The sequence below is a fragment of the Mycteria americana genome, chromosome 4 (genome assembly GCF_035582795.1).
Source record: "Mycteria americana isolate JAX WOST 10 ecotype Jacksonville Zoo and Gardens chromosome 4, USCA_MyAme_1.0, whole genome shotgun sequence".
Taxonomy (NCBI): domain Eukaryota; kingdom Metazoa; phylum Chordata; class Aves; order Ciconiiformes; family Ciconiidae; genus Mycteria; species Mycteria americana.
This window is the reverse complement of record NC_134368.1, coordinates 59,297,602-59,318,897: the sequence shown is the minus strand read 5'-3', so window position 1 is coordinate 59,318,897 and position 21,296 is coordinate 59,297,602. Positions and strand designations below refer to the sequence as shown.

The 21,296-nt window shown below is 37.2% G+C and overlaps 1 protein-coding gene across 6 annotated transcripts in view; it reads right to left on the bottom strand.

The window, feature by feature from the left end:
• Nucleotides 1–1,531: 1,531 nt before the first annotated feature.
• The window catches only part of SGMS2 (sphingomyelin synthase 2), a 49,906-nt gene continuing 30,141 nt past the window's right edge, over nt 1,532–21,296 (bottom strand). For all 6 annotated transcript variants that reach the window (XM_075500699.1, XM_075500698.1, XM_075500700.1 and 3 more), the window contains 5 exons: nt 12,972–13,633; nt 12,067–12,184; nt 10,054–10,207; nt 6,534–6,700; nt 1,532–5,681 (listed from right to left, as the gene is read on the bottom strand). In XM_075500699.1, coding sequence (XP_075356814.1) covers nt 5,478–5,681; nt 6,534–6,700; nt 10,054–10,207; nt 12,067–12,184; nt 12,972–13,426 — 1,098 coding nt within the window. In that variant the 5' untranslated portion in view covers nt 13,427–13,633 and the 3' untranslated portion in view covers nt 1,532–5,477. The remainder of the gene's footprint in view (nt 5,682–6,533; nt 6,701–10,053; nt 10,208–12,066; nt 12,185–12,971; nt 13,634–21,296) is intronic.

The following is a 21,296-nucleotide window of genomic DNA, read 5'->3' as shown; positions in this document are numbered from 1 at the left end:
TAAAGGAGAAAAACACTCCTCATCTAGGGGAAGGACTGGGCCAACCAATACAGAATCATTTGAAAAAGAGGGAACACTAAATATAATGGTATAATACAGCATCTTTTTTCCGCTGTAGTATGGGTAAGACTGCCTGCAGCATGCAGCCAATATCATTTGAATTCAAAAAGTCACAAAGTACTTTTTCCAGCAGGAGCTGATTTGCCCTCTCCTCCTACCTGCGTTGCATCTTTAAGTTAAAGGTTAGCCCACAGCAAACAGCAACAGAAAACAAACTTCTCATAGTATCTGCTAAACTCCAAGTCCTTAGGAATTAAAATATTTTCATTGAAAACAAGTCAAACCTTCCTGAGTTTTTAAGCACTAATTTTCATCAGGAGAGAAGGTCTCCTCAACATCAGTATTTTAGATACACACTAGCAACTGCACAATATTGTTACTTCATCTTGAAACATCATTCAGGCAGTCTTAACTGTTTTGTTAGGAAAGATTATCTACCAAAATAAGCGATGAGTTCAGAACTAGAACTCTCTCCTACAATATTTAAGTTACCTGTACCTAGCCTGAAATTCTTACGTGCTACTTTCTAGGTTAATAAGATTTAATCAAATGGTTAAATCCACAGAAACTTGAGCCAACTAGAAAAAGCTTCAGTATGTTTTAAGCACTGCAGCACTTTCTTCTTGTTTTATAAACTATTAGTGACAGCTTGGAGGAACAGCTTATGAAAATTTGCTAATCATATTTAAATATTTTAAAATCTCCAAGCATTTCTCAGAGTTGGGTTGTTTTTTTATACGGTAAGTTATGGATAAGAACCAGCACAGTCCACAGCACAAGACACATCTGTACTGTAGAATGAAGTGCTTAATACTGCCTGTTTCCTTATATGTTTTTTTCCAGCACTATTACACATAAACAATTTAATTCTACATTACTTAGAAGTTAGGTGTAGTTGTAGCTCAATTTCATGTAAAAAGCAATATATGATCACCATCTATTTCAATGTTTTCATCTTCTTGTAAATACTAGAACAAACGCCTTTGTCTTCATTCTGTTTCTCGGCACAATTTTTTTTTTTTTTTTTAAGACACTGGGAAGCATCATAGAGTAGCATATAAGGGCTAACTTATAAGCCAAGTTACTTCAGTGGCACACTAGGCTATTCTTCTCAGGCACACTTAGGCAGGAACACTCATTTGAATGGTGTCCAGCAGAAGTATTTACTTTTAAGACCCCTTTTTTCAGTACTGAATTTAAGACATTGATTTTATAATGCCTGGTATAGAACACTTAAATTCAGAAGTGTTCGATCTTACAGTATCACTTTAATTTTGTGTGATAGAAGCCTATAGAAGACTTCTAGGTAAGTCCAACACACATGTAAAAATATCAAGATGACAACGGAGCTTTACAGCTGTTAAGTCTGCCAGTAAGAAAAAATGGTTCCAGTACATCTGATAGATTGGACATGTTTTCAAAATTACCCCATGAATCTTTCAGATAGTTGTTTTGGTTTTTTTTTTTGTTTTGGTTTTGTTTTGTTGTTGTTGTTTTTAAGCTAAAAACACAGCTGTGGGAAAGTTCATTTAAAGTAAATGGGAAGACTTCACCTTGCGCTGAAGTTAATGGGTCTGGTCTCTAGAACTGTAAATCACACTTCATATCTACTGAAATGAGAAAAATAATTTGGGTTAGTACCAAACAACTTAGGATAAATTGTCTAGCCAGGTACTACTGATGGGAAAAAGCCAGAGTTTAAACAGATTCTGATTTAAGATACAGATAAGTGGATTTGCAATAATCTAATTAAAGAGAAGTCTCTCTCATCTCTTAAAATACTTCCCCATTCTGTCTCTGTTACTGAGCTTTATTTCTCTATTACATGAAGGTAGTATATCTTAACATATAAATACAATCTTGATTTTTTTTCCTCCTTCCTTCTCCCCGCCCCTTTTTTTTAAGGGGGGAAGCAAATCCAGTACTAGAGTTCATAGCAACGTTTAGCACAGCTTTTTGCTACTACCCCACCTGTAGCTATCTTTCCAAGAAAACAGCAGTGAAGAATAATTAACATTTAGTACCATTTATGTCCACATGGGAGTGCTAAGCACGTACCATAAAAATGTCAATTTACAGTGGTTTCAAGTATATGTTAATAATTTCTGGCATTGGAATTAAGCATCTGTAGCATGACCACGTAGAAGCACATTTCTTTAAATGCTCAAGTTAACCTTTTAAATCCAGGTTTAAATTTAGGTTAGGCATTTAAGAAAGCTTGTTTCATAAATGCAAAGCACCCAACAGCATGTAAGTCATACTGATATGCCAGGTGTACCAAGCGCAGTGCCTTTTTTTTTTTTGTCTGGGAAGTTCAACATGTAAATGCTCTTCAGTAGAGAGAAGTAGCATTTTATTTATAGTCACAGTACAGGTGCAGCTCATGTGACATCTGTAAGAGATTATTATCGTAACTCCAGGAAAAAATAATTACAGTGACATACTGCAGAACATTGGGCATATACAGCCCAAATAAGCCTACAATCAAGTGATCAGTATATTAAGTGAAGTCTAAGTTTCTCCTGTTCTTTTTACCCACTGCAATCCTTTTTCCTCTTAGGATGAAACCATATTTTCAGCTTCATAGTATTTGTATGCAGTGATCACTCAGCTCCTAAAATTAAGAATTTTTATGTACCAACTGTGGTTTGTATTGGATAGACTACTATAGTAGTAAGCACTAGCATATACCATTACTTACCCCGTTTCATCACCTTACACATAGGCCTAAAGAGTCTTCAAATACATCTATACCATTCAAGTTTACAAAAGCAATTTAAAGCTGTTGAGATAGTAAAGAAGTGGGGTTTTCTGCTAGTTAAAACACACACACCATTTTGAGGGCTTTGATACAATGGAGAAAATTTAAGCACTTAAGGGAGGGCTGAGCCAGAACAGGAATCAAGTATTTTGAGCTAGGGCTGCCATTTAAACTTTCCTTTTGAATTACAATAGAAGTTTCTATCAAATTCAGCAGTAGAATGAAAGCTCACACTGCCCAACAAAAGCATAATCTTTACTTGGTTCTATTTCATCACTTTCATATTTTTTCCTTCCAGAAATAGGAATAAGTGTAAAAAAATCCCCAAACACCTCATCCTGCATGAAGAAATTCTACTTTGCAGATATACTACAGATATCCCACTGAGACATGGTGGTGGTTATGCAGACAATTAGCTATCTAGACTATCAAAGTATTTATTATTCAGCCACCACTGTTTAAGCTCCTTACTGGAACACTTTTCATCATGTTATTTTCAAGGCATGGTTACCACTAATAAAATTCATTCATGATTTCTAAGAGATAGTATTACTACAAGTGGCTTAACATGACTGTATTTAAGATACCACAAAGCTTAGAATTCAGCTTAAAAAAAAATATTACGGTCTATGAAGTAGTATTGATATAACAAGTTATCTTGGGAGGTTTATAGACTGACATCGAACAGATTCATTTATATGATACAGAAAAAGGACTTTCATACAGATGTTTTGATACTGGCTTATAGCTGCTCAAGATCTGCCAGGAGCAAGCAAATGAAAACATAGGTATGCCCATACACACACAACTTCCAGGGGCATGTTATGAGATTCTAAGAAGCTTATTTTAAATAACAAAACCAAACATCAGCAGAATTTCTTTCTTAGCTAAGTTTTACCAAGGATGTATTGTAAAGAACATTGTTTATTGTATTACTTTGATAATGCACAAAAATATTTGAAATGCACATTAATATTCTCATGTACAACTCATAGCAATTGATCCCCTTAACTGAAAAAATCATATTTGAATACTCTGTATTGCATTTTATAACTTTAACTGGACTTTTTAAAAACAAGTTGTCATTATTTAAACTGTATTCACACTTGTCATTCAGTTCAAGACATTCTTAAAATAAGCAACATTTCCTTTATATTAGTATCACTTCAACACTTAATGCAGTTTTATCTTTGCTATCAGGTTTTACTGAAGATTTGAAAATAAAATTAACTGAGAAATTAATACAGAACATAAATGGTTAAACATGGTATGCTAATTTTCTACTTTGCTTTTCCAACAATACAAAACAATAAAAACCAAAAAGAACCAGGTAGCTGTTAATTTGTGGTTTTGTTATGTGTTTGCCATGGTAATTTCCCACATTCTCAGCCAACTTGTTTAAATAGCCATTTTAGTTGGACTGAAACCCTGGGAAAAAAGGAATCTGCATGTGAGTTCTACCACAATGTCATTTAATATGAAATGGTTTTAGGTAATAATTGAAGAAATGCTACTGTTGTAGGTATTCACCTTGGCACTTTTCAGGTTTTTTGAAGTCACAGAAATGTATGCCAACAGGTAAAAAAGAAATTCAATGCAGAACTATGGTTCCCAAGCAAGCTTGCTACATAGTTTCAGCAAAAGACAGCTACTAAAATTAAAAAGTTTATTTTAAATATAGCCCCGTTTTGGACCTGGCCTTGCATTCCTCAAGCAGGTGAGATCTGTAGGACTTTTGCCTGAATTAAGAACTGTATGATCATTCTTTCCAGTAAGTAGTTTTGTTTAATATGTGTTTAACTACACAGCAGTGTGTGCTTTTGTGTGTATATGCATGTACATACACTGATAGGCACTGTATAGCTATATACACAAGGCCAAACTGCAATTAAAGATTTAAACTTTGAAACCGTGTCCTTTTTCAAAAATAAAATTTTAGGCTCCTTGAGCTCAGATGTTAGCAGCTATTCCTAATTTGCAAAGTCATCAGGTAGCACAACAGTTTAAATATAAAATTACTAATAAAAATGTAAAAATTTGTATATAGTAGAATATGTGGGAGATAATGATGGTAAGTAGTATTTTAGGGTCATAAGATATTCATACCCACAGAATGTAAAAACGTCAAGACTCGCCTCCAGCTGTACCAGTCACACAAAGGCCTTACCTTCATTAGCAAGAATAATGCAACAAACCACTTCCCACAATTGTGTTTGTTTTGTTTTTTTTTTATGTATACCTCAACACACCAATATCGTGCCTTTACATTTTAGCATGGTTTTGCCCTTACGCACTCCAGAACTCTGAAGATGAGATTTTTGGGTGCTTCTGTGGATGAGTGATAGTTAGTAATGGAAGTGTTATTGTGGTCTTTGGCACCTCTATCTCATTAGTAAAGCAAAGTCCTGCTCCATTTTTTCTTTAATTAAAAAATCCCGTCAGTGGTGCATTCTATTAGCACTGAAGAGTAGAATAGGTCTGTACAGCCTGATGATAGGAAAATATGAAATGGCTATATGTGTGTCTACAATTCTTTCCAATCAATTGCACAGAAGCTTGGTCCACTTCTTCAGTTACAGTGTAGTCCTCTTAAGAACTTTGGTTACAGCATTAATGTTTTGGTAAAAAAACAGAGCAGATGCTTTCCTTCTTTTCTTCAGGTAGATTTTTCATTGTCCTCTCCTGTCTTCTGAACCCGTGAGTACTTTTTGCATGAAGATTTGAAGCAGCTGGGAGGCCAAGATATTGGCCAGGAAAAGCTGCAAGGAACAGAGCCTTGCACATTCTTCTCAAAGAAATAAAATATTGGATACCACCATGCTCGAGAGAGAAAATTTGTCTGCGAAGAGACCTTTAAAGTCTGTATTGGCACAAGTAGGTAAAGAGGAAAAGGAAACAGACAATCAGTTTAAAGCACTATAATCAATTACGTTGAGTCAAGACAACTACAAAAATGCAATATATTTGCATGCATTTCTGCAAAGACAAGGTGCATTTAGCCTAGAAAAAGAGAGTCTTGAGATTGTAGTATATATTTGAACTATGATGTATACGCTAACTGAGCATCTTTAACACAAAGGGATGTTTTGTTGCTGTACAAAATTTAGGCAGACTAAGCACTCAAGTCTTTTCGAACATGAGTCCTTTCAGGCATGTCTGTTTCCATTGATGACTAATAGTTGAAAACTGTATTAAAATGGCTTGAGAGCTATGCTCCTACTTGAAAGCGTTCTTGAAAAAACTGTAGCAGATACCTTCTGAACAATGTACTTTCAGTGACATTTACAGAAGAACTGTCACTAGAATTTTAGGATGGTCTAGGTAATTTAGGTTGGTCAGAAATTTTATTACTAAACTACTCTTTATTCATAAGCTTAGACAAACAAGGGCTATTCAATACATCCACTACAGTAATAAAACCTTGAAGTTCAAAAAATAATGTTTTTAAGCCAAAATATCAGGAATTTCAAAAATAACTTTATAAAAAAAATATATTTTGAAATAACTTAATAACAGGCACAGATCAAAAAAGAACATCTTAATCCATTAAATATTTACTTAAACCACAGTAAAGTGAAAGTCCTTGCCCCATTTGTTTAAACTTCAATATGGAACCTCTGTTTCTATTTCTAAGTTAAGAACTAATTTTGACTTTTGAGCAGTATTAACAAATGGAGGCTATGCATTGATTCTAAAGGTATTTGCCACTCACCTTTTCATTAGCCATTGAGTGGTACCACCAGAAAAGCCGTGTGGTGATATAGTAAGCAATGATGACATCTATGGTATAGTGTTCATGAGCAACAAGTATACAAATTATGCCAGCAGCACTCATTAGCCAGCAGATTAAGTGATACCACCAGAAATGACGCGGTGAATCTGTGAAACAGGGAGGTGATGGGAAAAAACACACAAGAAAAGCCATATCATTATTATAGCAATCCACAAAGTGAAGGGGAAAAGATAAAAAAGATGATTTAATTAAGGCTATTAAATTTTAAAACATAACTCATTTGTACCACACTGGTACAAGAACCCTGTTTTAACACAGAAAACAAGACTAAAGAATTATGCAAACTTACTGAAGTGTTCTTACTTTGTTAAAATGAACCCAAGATGAGCATGCAGTTAGAGACAGACAGCACCATCACCCATTTTCTAGTCAAATTAAGTAAGTTTTCCAGTTAAATCACTTCTAAGGTATGAGGTGCAGAGGAAGAGACAGAATTGAGGCAAGACATACACTTTGATTATTTTACTTAGGTGTATTGAATCTCGCCTCTTTTTGCAGTGTATGCTCAAGTAAACTTACACTCAAGTAAAATGTCTAGAATCGATATAACCTGAGCAGAGATCACAGATTAAACAGGAAAAGACACTTATTTTAATTCCTAGGTTTTAACTACTTTGTATGAAACCTCTGTTCTGTGAAACAAAATACACTGTACGGGGAAGTACACTGTACGGGGAAGTGAATTCATACCCTTTCATTAAAGATTAACAAATGGGAGTGAAGTTATTCTTCAAAATGCATTTAAGCCACTTCAGTGGAAAAGTTCCCCTGCCCTTCTTTCCCCATTGAAAAATGCCTTGGGTGTCACAACGACCATTCATAACTTCTGACAGGCCAGCAGGCTTCATTTCAGTCGCAGTGGGAGGTTTTGGCACCCCTTGCCTTGTGGGGCAATGGTCAGCCTTCACTTTCACACAATACTGGCTGAAAAGTTACTGATCTCGGCAAGCCTACCCAGTAGTAGTTTGAAAGGCCTGTGCAAAACAGTTACCATAGGAGGACTTAAGTTTTGGTGCAATGTCAAAACAGTAAGTTCTCTTAACTCTCCCAAAACATTGCAGACAAATCTGTATCTACTGATTTAAAAAAAAAATCCTGGTTTCAGCTGGGATAGAGTTAATTTTCTTTCTAGTAGCTGGTATAGTGCTGTGTTTTGGATTTTAGTATGAGAATAATATTGATAACACACTGATGTTTTAGTTGTTGTTAAGTAATGTTTACACTAGTCAAGGACTTTTTGGCTTCCCATGCTCTGCCAGGCGCACAAGAAACTGGGAGGGGGCACAGCCAAGATAGTTGATCCAAACTGACCAGAGGGCTATTCCCTACCATATGACGTCATGCTCAGTATAGAAACTGGGGGGGGGAGTTGGCCAGGGGACAGCAATCACTGCTCAGGGACTGGCTGGGCATTGGTCAACAGGTGGTGAGTGGTTGTGTCGCTTGTTGTTTTCCTGGGTTCTGTTCCTCTCTCACTCTCTTGTTCTTTTCCTTCTCATTACAATTTATTATTTTGTTGTTGTTGTTGTTCCAATTACTAAACTGTTCTTATCTCAACCCACAAGTTTTCTTACTTTTGCCCTTCTGATTCCCTCCCCTATCCCACCGCAGGGCAGGAGGGTGAGCAAGCAGCTGTGTGGTACTTAATTGCCAACTGAAGCTAAACCACAACAACAAAAAAATAAGGACCCACGTCACCTCAACAAGTTGATGAAAACAGCCCCAAGCAAGACAGACATATCAAGGCTAAAAATGTAAATAACTATTCTGGGCAAAAAAGCTGGAGTGCAGGGGAATAAGTGAAGCAGCAGCAAAGGAAGAGAAGAGCAAAAAAATCCACTAAACCAGAAATAATAAAAACCTCAGAATGCATCTTGTACTGAAGATGTGTCATCAGAAGAGCAGAAAAGAATACCATAAGCAACCTCTAATTCAGAGCAATTATAGGGCTTAAGCCCTTGCTCAGATAACATTTTGCTAATTATACGGGAGGCAGAAAAAGGAAAGCTACGCATTTCTCATTTATAGAGCACAACTCTGCTGAAATATATGCCTAACAATTAGGCAGCAAAGGGTTTATTACAAGAATTTGTACAATACAATTCCTCCAACCCCTTATGATAAAAGTACATGAGTTATACTAGCCCCAAAAATACTGGGTTACCTGCATCTTTCCCGGTACTAAACATATAAAGAGTATGTGACCAGCATTAAGCGGCAGTAACATACACGAAACAAGGCAAACAACAAATCTTTTATTAGGCTATTTTCCTAATACTGTTCTGGTAATTTTGATGAGTTACACGTGCCATTCCCCCAGTAACATTCACTTTACCCGAAGGACCTAGGCCTAAGAATCAGTAGACTATAATTAGCATCTTAAATCACTGTTTGAAGAAGAATGTCTTGCATCCACAGATTTGAAGTTTGTCATATTAAACAGGCGTTTTTATATCGTGTTTTTTGTTTAAGGCAGAATGTAGCACTGCAACACTTCCTTCCCTCAACATTTTATTAAAAGGAAGGCATTCAACTGATGCTGGCTAGTCTTATTTTTGTTTCAGTGAGAATTACACACTCCCATGAGCCAAGCTAGCATTTGCATAGTTTGGAACACAACAGTAGGAGAGAAGAGTCCAATTCCAAACATGTGAACTGGAAAGGGAACTCCCCACTACACATTCATAAGCGGCCAAGTTCCCAGGGTAGAAGCATTGCTTACCATATATCAGATTCAGAAGTTGGTGCTCAATTCTCCAAAGTTTCAATCAATGCTGTGTGTGCAGCACAGGTAAGATTTCCCCCCCATGCCCCATAGCAATGTAAAGCAAAGGGGGAAACCATAACCCCAACTATACCTTCTGTGTGCTTGCCAAATTCTTACCAACTTCAAGAGGCATAAGCAGGAGACTCTAGCAGAAGACATCCAAGGAGCATAAATCAACTTTCCATTGTTTGGAGTAATTGATGTACAGCACACTTAAAAGAAATAACATTGCTTCTGGATGTAGTACAAGCATGCAATGGCACTGTGCTCAAGCCACAAAAATTCCTTAACAACTAAGGTATATCAGCCAACCTGCACAGAGCTCATCTGCAAAGTTAACTATAGTATGTTTTACCCAAAATTTGAATAACCCGTCAAGGAATAACGAAAAGCTAGCTTGCTTCAACCAACCAGTAAACATTCTATATAAAGACAGAAGTGACATGCCTAGTCACATTAAGCCCTTAATTAAAGCCCACGCCACTTTTACTACACCCACATTCCATTTTCGCTCGAAGTCACATTTTGTATTTCAAACCCATACATGTACAGTCTGTGTACAGCTGACCAGTAACTTTTGGAGAGCAATAGTTTTTACATGCACTTTTATCATGCGTTTTCCCAGTACAGCAGATTTGGACAAGAAAAGTGCATTGAAACACCATCACTTACACTCTTTGATGAACAGGTAGATCAGCGTTAATACCACAGTGTGACCACTAAACAGGAAGTCTCCGCATAGGATGTGTGATCCAGTTATGGATAGACCGCCACCAGAAATCAGTCGCAGGATCCTCTGAACCTTTGCCTGAGAATCTCCATTCAACTAGAACACCAGAAAAAAGTACAAAAAAAGTTTAAGATACACAGTAAGTGACTTGAGTAAACTTCTTGCCCAAACATATGTGGATTCAGGGAGATAGGGAGAAAAGGACACAAATTATCCTCATTTTCTTTGGCTGGCTTTCTTTCACATCTTCTTAAATAAGCATGCATATCAAAGTTGACAGGTGCTAAAGATCAGCTTGATAACACTAGCATTCTGTCTATGCTTTCCCAGGCTATTTTGAAATACACATTGTATGAGAATGAGATGCAGAATATACTGGGAAGGTAAACATTACATTTATAGTGTCAGGTATCTCATGATAGCCATTGACAGAATGAATAAAACCCATTCAAAATCGGTTCCAGTACAGTACAACCTTGTGTACCACTTCTGCCATTCTGTTCAGAGCGGAGCAGTGTTTCTACAGGACAAAAACCTCAAACTCCCTTAATTTTAGATTTGGTTACAAACTCAGTCAAGACTTACTCAGATTTAGAGGATTTTTTTTGTTGTTGTTTTAAACATGCATTAGGATCAGCCTTTGACTTCTCATAGATACTAGGCAAACACTCAGTTTCACCTAACTGTTTAACGATTAACTTGGGGGGGGGGGGGGGGGGGAACAAAGAAACAAAAAACCAAGATAAAGGGATAACCGAGTTTTTCCTAATCAGAAAAATATTCACATGGGACAAAAAAAAGAAATCCAGAAGAGCTATCAAGTTTTTCCAGAGTTCAAGTAATTCATCCTGTTTTAATGCTAGCAAAATGTACTTTCAGCAGAGACGTTTAAGTTTTCCTTTGCTTGTCCCTTCCCATTCCTCAATACACAGTCTACTACACAAAGTCATTCCCCAAGCTACTAGAACAAAACCGTTGAGTCTTTACAATAGTGGTAAGTAAAGCTTTTTCAAATAGATACTGACTCATAAGAAAAGTAGTTCATCCACTATGTTCCCAAGTTGTCCCAATGTGAAAGAATAAGACTGAACAGGCACAATGCTATACCTCAAGACTGACGAGATCCTATGCAAGAAGTGACAAATTTATCCTCCAAGCAAGGTGGCAATATTTTTAGGTTTCAAAATGCATATCTTCTCAGTGCACAAACTGTTTCTCACTCTCTCAAGTGCACTGTTCTTTCAGTGCAGCCAACACAATACAATTTGTTCCAAGGCAATTATACGTCTACAACTTTTTATTAGTAACCTAAAATGGCAGTAACAGAATTCCTTTGTGTCACCACCTAACTACACTGCCACAAAATTTTAAATATTCTTGTAGAAATATTAGCATGTACGTTTTTCTGCAAGTATCAGCTCATCATATCAGTTCATAGCTGAACTTGTTTTAGTCACACTTATATACATTTTGCAGGTTTGAAGCAGGGACAGGCAGTTGACTTCAGGTATTCTGACAGCTCTTGACAAAATAGTGCGAGAAACAGGACAAAGCATATGGTAACATTGTGTATTTTTAAAAGGATACTGCAACACAAGCTTGTGTGTGAGCCTACAAATTACAATATTGACCTTAGGCATCGCACCATGTAAGAAAAAACACTGCTGAAGTATTAGAGTGATTAGCTTGAGCCTCAGAAGCAAGTTTACCAATTGGTAGCAGCACTATTTCAACACAGGTACTCTCCTTTAAAGCATCTTAACTGCAGCAATGGCTTGAGGCTCTTTCTGTATCACACAACTTTTGGTTTATCACTATTTGTGTTTCAGAAGACATCAACTGAAAGTAATTTGTGTTATTAAATAACACCTGGAACATTATCTTCTATTTGCTCTAATGAGCCATAAGGACTCAGGCAGAGACTAAGGCAAGAATTAGGGAACAAAGGCTCTTACCTTTGGCGCACACTGAAAATGCATTCCAGGCACAGGTAAGGTGGTAACGTACATAGTAATACAGCGGTACAGATACAAAGTTCCTATTATAAAAAAGAACCTGCGTCCCACTATTGATCTGAAAGTAAGGGAAGGGGGGAAAAGATTGAGTACAAAGTTCACATGCAGGATATACATCTAACAGCTATGGAGCTCTAGCTTTATTATATAGCTAAATCCCTAGAATTAAAGAGCAGCTCCACCCCCTGCTCTTCATCACACATTTCTCTAAATCAAATACTAAAAAGTCTTTCTTCAGGTTCTAGTCTTGCTAGCTCATAATAGTACATAACTCCCACCAAAGCTCCCACCAAAGCTGTCTAACCAATGTAACATGGCCTCAGTCTAACTTAAGTGTGCAGTCAGGCATAGTTTTCCTCAACTCAGTGACCTTCTCTTTTTAGTCCCATATTACAACCACGTACTTGACTTAAATATGTCTAGTTTAAGCAAATGAAGACAAAGGAAAAAGCTTCTAGTCTAGCTGTAGAGGACAGTGGACTCCTCCTCAAATTTGGATGAGATTTTTTACATCATCGTGATTTCCTCTGTTTAAACGTCGCTATGTCAGTAAACACACTTTGAAAAGCCCAATCCCAGAATAAATTTGACTAGTACAACGTAGGTGTCAGAAATTCAGATTTAAAAAATCTTATTCAATAATCAGGAGAAACCTGTGTTTTTGTATCCAGCATGGACACTGGAACATTTTCTAAAGAAGTCATCCCTTTGTCATTTTTCTGCCAGCTATATTCTACAATATTACTACAGATGCCACTACAAGATTTCTTCTACCCAAAGTGAAAGAGGGAAACCAACGTTCTGAAAACATATGGCAGAGGAAAAAAAAAAATACAGCTACTTACTTGTATCTAAGAAACAACCACTGGAATATCCATAATCCAACTAGTATCATTCCATTTATTTCTGATACAGAAAAAGCCCATTTCACACGATCAATGTAATCAAAAAATTTGTCAGGCAAGGGAGGGCTTAGCTCCTTTGGAGGTACTCTCTCATGGACCACAGTGATCATGACAGTTGTTAGAATCAAGTTGAAGAGAGCATAGACAAAGGCAATGCCTGTTTTCCACCATTCCAGAGGAAATTTGTTCCTAGACTCAGCAGGCATAGCAATCTGGATGTAATCAGGGTATTTCTTTGTTGTTTTTCGCAAGCCATTAGACAAGCCCTTTGGTTTGCTAGTGCCATTTTTGTTCTCTTCACTGACTGAGAGAGTAGGTCGTGAGTAGCCATTAGAAGTATCATTGTTTTGACCCTCCATATGCTCTTCAAGTTTTGCTGTCTCAATGGTATTCATTCCCCAGCTGTATGGCCAAACCGGGTTTCTCAGTGACCAATTCCTGGGCTCTCTAAAGTCTCTTATTCCTCAAAGTCCAACGTTCTTGTTCCTAGATGATTTTTGATTTCTGTAAAACTCTAAAAAGTGTCCATTGTGCTTTCACTATTTAGATACTGTAAAGCAAGTTGTGAAGACAAATCTTTCTTTCCTCTAGAGCTGTATCATCTGCAAAAAAACCAAAATAGATACTGAGAACCTTCAGAACTAGTAATGTGACACTGAACAAATATCTTAGAAATGCTTATTCTAAGTTCCATCCAAGTCTACTTACATACACAGTCAAAAGGCAAACTAGAGACAGGTAGTTACTGTGAAATAATTCATGCCAGTTCCTACTGAGTAACTTGATAAATTCAAATCAGTTTAGGAAGTAGTAGCAATTTAGGCTTTTTTTTTTTTTTTAAAGGACAAGATCCACAGACTTTAATGATCATGAGAGCACTTGCTTTATTAGTTGTGAGAATTAAGACTAATCCATGTTTGCAGCAATATTGAATTTTATTGCTTTTGTATTCCATACAAAATATCTCCTTTTTGACCCTAGGGTTGCTACAGTTATTAACGTGGTTTGTCCATACAGATCAGGTAATCTTGTTAGTCCAGGTGATAGGACAGAAAACAGAAGGGCACTACAGGATTTGATTTTGTAAGGCATAAAGTAATTTAGATTCATCTAGAAAATCTACTCAGTGGATAGCTCCATTAAGTTTTCTTGGAGCTAAAAGAGTATTTCAATGAAAACAGTAAAAAAGTGTCTACATAGCTACTGTAGTACCCACTAAATAATGTCTGAAATTTCAGAGAACTGAGAAATATACCTCTGGATTAGATTCTTAGTTATGGTAACCTATATGTAGAACAGACTACAAATGGATTTGTGTTTGGCCTTTAGTTACTTAAAAATATGTCTAAATAGATTTTTTTTAAAGAGGAGCAAATAGCAAGATTCATTACTGCACGGGATTTATTTCAGGCTGCATTTGTTAATTCAGTAAAGTCTCATTAGATAAAAATATTAGGTAAGTGCATACATTTTATAACAATTTCTACAAAGAGAAAAGAATACAGTTCACCTCTACAGAACTGACATTGCTCTAGTCAAAACAAAGCCATTTTTCCCCCCGTCTTTAAAGTTCTGTGAAACCACTTACTGGAGTTGTAATGTACCTATTTTTACTACTCTGTTCAGCTCCTATGGCAAAAGTAGTATTATCACATACAAAGTGATCGCTCTCTACCAGCAAATTATAATTATCTTTTTTTTTTTTTAATTGTTTCTCTGAGAGAAGTTCAACACTACCACCACCTCAAGACTCTGCATGCTAACACAGGCTGCCACAGTTTGCCACGCTATGTGTACAATTAAGTCATCATGATGGAAACTAGAGCTGCCAGTCTCCCTAACCGTACATCACAGAACTTGGCTTAACAGAAAACAACCTGCTTAGGAAAAACCTGTCCAGTAACTGATCTCTTGATAGCCAGGACAATCTAAAACTAAAACTGGGAAGTCGGGTGTTTGTGTTTTGGTCCCACCCCCCCCCAAAGAGAGAAGACATTCAACATGGTCAGCATGTAAACCCCACTGATTTCCTAGCTGCTGCTGTTACTGCTGAAAGTGAGAAGAGGTAAGCGTTCAGATCACAAATTTGTGAGAATCATACAAATAATACTGAAACAGTCAAGAAACATTTCTAAATTAACCTCTCAGCAGTGTTTCTGAAATCCACTGTCATTGGTTGACCTTTTCTAAATCCCTAATCAACAAGTGTATGAAAACTGAAACACACACACACCACCCAAACAACTCTCCACCCCCCAAAGAAAACAACACCCAAGAAAACAAGTAGTAATTTCAGATGCTTTTTCTCCCTTTTACTAATCAGACTGTAAACTCTGCTTCACTAAGAGAAGGGGATGTTTAACCCAGCAGCCAGGCCACAACCTTTCTGATGCTTCCTACAACTAAGAACATTCTTTTAGAGCAGCTGCAAAAGCAACAGCCTTACTTAAAACTGTAGTAGAACAACATTTCAACTTTCCAAGTGCTTTTCTTAACACACATGTTCTTCTATTCCCTCTATCTACTAAAGATAAGCATACGACAGAATGCATAAGTGACAGTATAGAAAAAAAATCTGAACCTGTCTAACTGCTTAAGTTTTGGAACACAAGCCTACCAAGCACTCACCTACTAAGTCAAGACCCTTCTTCTCAACATTATGTTATACATGGCAGTCACTGATGCAGAGATCAGCAATAAAAACTTCATACATTTTATATCCTGCATAGTTGAAACATTTTTAGAATTACGCATTTACTGAAGAACAGAGAGCATCACAGTAAATAGCAATCTTAGTTATTTCTTTCTCTTCCCCACAAATACCTAACACCACTAGTAACACAAAAGGAAGATTTTTTTTTCAGATATTTAATGACATCCAAGTAAGCCTTAAAGATCAAAGAGCATCTGAACTACAAATGAACAATAACCTAACAACCTACACGTAGAGTGGCACTCAGGTTTTTATATTAACTTATTACGCAAAGCAATTATACCTATAGCTTTGCAGGAAAAAGTTGTGTTCCTTCCTGGTACTTTTAAATGGATTGTAAGGCATATTGATCTACCATTTCTGATGGCTCATCAAGATTATTTCAAGCAGAGTGCATACTGTGGTCAAACCTTTGTTTACATTGATAGTTCAAGGTGCTATGTATCATCTGATCCGTGATCTGTAAGAACATAGAGGCTTTTCTTTATAGTACCTTTTCAACCTGTTTCTCTCATATTCTAAAAGAAAGCAGAAACTCTATTGATGAAAAAGAAAAACACTCTGCTTGAAGCTTTCAGTCCCTTGCTGCCAATCTGAGTGGCCAGAGAAGCAACATAGAGCACCAACAGCCTAATCATCCTCTGCCACAGGCTGTAAAAGGACTCCCCAGAAGTACACAGGTTTTTCTGCCAACTTCCTGTCCCCAGTTCACATATCGATCCAAGTCCCTGTGAAGAAGGGTGTGTTCCTTTCAGCTTCCATGTTGTCCTTATGTTAATTTAGGTAAGATATCCTATTGCTTCTTTTGTTGAACTTGGAATGCCCCCATATAAAAATAGGATATGCCCATAAACTGCCTAGTAGCCGGCCTTAGACTTCTTCAGTAACCATGTAGCAATGCTCAGACCTGGCCATCTTGCCAACACCTAGGGTCTGAAAATCAAACCTAATTGCTCTAAGCTATGGAACATCCACTAGGGAAGTCTCAAAAGACTCATACAAAATTGGCCAAGTAACCCAAAAGGATAAATAAAATTCCTGTAAGGAATAAAGCCAGGGTTTAGGAACGAGTTTTCTTTTTGGAACCACTTCAATACCTTCTAAAAATAGACACGTACCCTCATCAAGGAGCAGAGCTTCTTAACCAGCAATATTACAGCAGAAGTCTTAATTGCGACAAGGAACAACATATTTCACAGAAAATCTGAAGAGTTAAAAAGATGCAAAAAGAGCAGTTTAACTGTTTATCATGAGCTTCTACTTGTTCTCATGCAAATAGCTCCTTTAGTTTCTGCATCCCCATTTGACTGTCATTCAAAAGAAAATAGTTGACTGGGGGTATGGCTTTGAGACAGGAAAGCACATCTACATTTGGCTCTTTATGCTAGAACTTAAGAATAACAAGCAGTTTTATTTAGCTTGTTAGTCATCTGGTTTTCACATAAAGGTCATTTACACATAAAGTTAGCTCACAATTGTGTTTCTCATCCAGTATTTAGAACTTCTGTAACATTTCTCAAAATATTTTAACTTCTATAATTTATCAAGGACCAAATAGTCACAATTTGCACAGGCCTTCCAAATAAGTAGTTCCTAACCTGCTGTTCCAAATATGAACAATACTGTTGGAACAAGAGCATCCAAAACAGTAAGACCCACCTACTCTGACATTAAGGAAAGCTACACACTCATGTCCAACATAGAGAAGGTTTCTAGGCAATAGCATGCTTAAACCTCATTCACTTTCATCAAGGTTGGCTCAAACATTTGATACAGCTGTAATATATTCTTGTATTTGGTAGTTGTAGAAAAAGGGTCTGTAAATAAAGTACTGCAGAAAAAAAACCTACAGAATTGGAGATAACATGAGAGGAAGTTATAGTATCATATTGTTGCCTGTATCACAATTAGCAGGAAACAACCGTTAGCCAGTTTGTATTTTGTTCAGTCAAATTTTTAGGACTACTTATGGGACCAGAACTAGAAAAGAAGCTGGGCAGCCTCCGCTACCTTGACAGCAATGAATAAAAACTGGTTTTTGGGGATTTTTTTTTTTTTTTTAAAAAGCATTCCAGGTCTCAGTTTGTTTTTACAATATCCTTTCTTCCATGCTATATGTATGCCTCACAGCATGTAGACCACTGGCAGGGGGGATGGGACAGGACACAACCACAACCAAAAAAACCCCACCAAAAACCGACTGCTAAACCAGATCTGAGCAAAGTACATTTAGGTATGCAGAAACAGGAATGAGTTTAATAGGTTTGCTTATAATTTCTATTTCCCTACAGTAAAAATATTTTCAGAGCTGTGTTCATCTTTCAGCTGTACAATGTTTATGCTTACAATATACAAATACATGCACAAAGTGAACTGCAGTTTATCTAAAAGTTACAAGTTTATCTACATTCTCTAACAGGCTGCCAACACATTTCTTGCTCATGGGATGCTAAAGAAGTACAAGTAAGATAAAGCTGTATTACAGAAGTACTGTTCATTCAAATGCTCTGAGCTGAGATTATCATTAGATTGTCACTTGCAATAAATTTGAACTTTTATAAAAAGCATTAACTACTTACCCTGTATAAAATTCTTTTCAGTAGTAGAAAGAGAGCAGATATGCCCTCTACCTCTTGAGAGGGATTTTGCAATTCTCTCATTTAGGATTACTAAATCCCTACACTTACCCAGATAGAGGGGAAAAGCTTCAAGGTTACTGGGTATCTATTTGTACCATCCAAGTTTTACCAGTTCTGTGGGATTCTGTTTCTTCACACCTCTTAATAGTAAGACGGATATTAGTTTCAATTTTCCTGGCATTTAGCATTCAGTGTGTTCCACAGCAGTATGTCCCAAAAAGCACAAAACTATTCATACCCATATATGTGTAAATATGTAGATTATGAATAAAATTTATGTAAATTTTTCCTTAAGAGCACTCACCAGGACACCATTGACCACCTAAGCAAGAAAAAAAAAAAAAAGTATCTTTGAGCTTTTTTTATCACTCTGAACACTACTGAGTAGGTTTGCCTTAATGTGAAGGCATCTTCAAACTCTTCAACTGTTTGGTCTCCAGACTCAAGAGGACAGTATTTGGTAACTAAGAGTCTGATGCCCTTTAAAGGTCCTTCATAACCTGACACCATGACAGGCTTAGATTTTCCTCCCCATTATCTACCCTTATCTTTTAAGAATGAAGGTCACTATATTGTTAAACGGCAATTTTTTGTTATCTTTTAGTGCTAGAGTAACTCATTCTGGCAATAATCCACATGGCGCAAACAAAGATGGTTTTATTTACAGGTTAACAGTCTTTCCTAAAACAAAGGTTTTGAGAATGGTCAGAGTCACATCTGTAGAATCAGAAGCACTAACAGAATAATTCAGGTTAGAAGAAACCTCAGGAGGTCTTTTAGGCCTCTGGCCAGGATCAGCTATGACATCAGATTAGATTGCTCAGTGCTTCATCCAGCTGTACCTTTAACACCTCCAAAGAGGCACAATCTCTCCAGGCAGCCTGTTCCACTGTATGGTTGTTCTCACAGTGTAAGGTTGCTTGTTTGTTTTATCTACTTTATTTGTATCTACTTCTTATTATAAAATTATGCCCCTTGTGTCTCATCCTCCCACCATTGTGAAGAGCCTGGCCTCGATGTTCCTGATGACCTCCTTGTAAGTATGAAGGAGCTGCTGTTAGGTCCTCCTGAGCCTTCTTTTCTTCAGACTGAAGCAACCCAGCTTCCCCAGCCTCCCCTCACAGGGCCTGTGCTCCAGCCTCCTGACCACCCTGACGGTCCTTCCGCTGGGCTTGCTTCCAGTTCATGTTTTTCCTGGATCAAGGACCCAAAACCAGACACAGTATTCTGGATACAGCTAAGAAGTACTGAGCAGAGAGGACTAATCACTTCCCTATAAATATTGCCTATGCTCCTATTAAATACAGCTCAGGATAGTGTTGGCTGCCTTCACTGCCAATGCACATTGCTAAATCCCTTTTCAACAGAGCTGACAGAAATATTGACCTTTTCCCAAGAGGCTAAGGACTCCCTCAACTTCTTCACTCCAGAAGAATGAGATTAAGAATAAGTCTTCTTCCTATTTAATCCATCCTCTCCAAAATGAGCCTGTTTCAGTATTTCAGATCTGGACAGAAGAGTCTGCTAATCTGAATCAATACTTAAGATCAGAATGACCTGCTTTTGAATAAAGGCAAAAAGGCTCTATCACTGCATATTTTGTAACATTGCAAAGAAATGTTGGGCTTACATCCTTTTTTCCATTCATTAAAAATGACTAATGTAAACACTCTACAAAGAGTAGAGGTCACTCTACTACCTCAGTCTTATCAGGCAAAATAATTCCGAAAGAGTGCCAAAAGAAACTTCTGGATCATCAGGCTTTTATTTAGTTTGCTGTCTGAGCATCTCGGGCTTCTCACTGCTAATTGCTTTCATTCTGCCATAGCTTTGCAGACACTGTTGAAGAACCACTATCCAAAGCTTCTCAAACTATCCAACTACTCAAAGAGACAGCAAGGTTTAAAGATTTGTTAAGAGCCTAGCAGCACATCTGATGCCCAACATCCGTTCTAGCTCACAGAGATTTGCAGATTACCAGCTGTGGGGCGGGGGGCCCGGCACAGAAGGCAGGAATGTTTTAGATTGTTTTGTGAAATCCTCCACCTAGTTACCAAGGGTAAAGGTTGCACTTCATAATGGAAAGTCAGACCCAGAGATTAGTCACCACTTTCAGTACAGGGTGGTGAAGAATCACGGTGACTAATGTGTGCTTTAAAGTGACTCTGCTACAGCTTATCAGCCATCAGGCAGCTAGAAGAAGTAGTCACATACTTAGAGTAAATTTATCAGTGATACACCCTAAAAATATTTGGGTAATTTTTAAGATAATGCCTGTCAAGTTTTTCCCCTGTGCTACTCCCAAAAAGCAGCAGTGCCAACTCCAAAATAAGCGGTCACATTTATGAGAATATTCTCAAATATTTCCTGCAGCAATAAGAACCCTCTTCCTAACAGTTTAAAGTGAGAGGACAATAATTGCTTAAATTTGCAGAGTATTTTACAACATTAGCAGGTAGTAAGGAATACATGCACAAGTTGTACAACCCAGACAAAAGCTATTTCAGCACTGAAGTATACACAGAGGTTCATAACTCACATTTAACAAAAGCCTAATACAGACATTAGTCCTTGCAAGGCATATGACATTAAAGAGACAACCATTAACTGTAATCCTCATCTAGTGACAGCAGAAAGACACCACATAAATTCTTAGGACAGAGCATGTTTAAAACTGATTAGTATCATACTATAAGCTAGTTTCACATATCCCTCAGTTCAATTGGCACATTACAAATTATGGATCTCTACATAGGAGCAACACTTGCTGTGTTCAGAGGCTCAAGCAATGGAAACATCCCTTTTCAGAAACACTAGTATCTCCTTCCCTCCCCCCTTTATCTTAGGGCATCCTATATACGTATCCTGATCAATGTTTTACCCTCTGTGCCAACACTAAAAACCTAGCACACT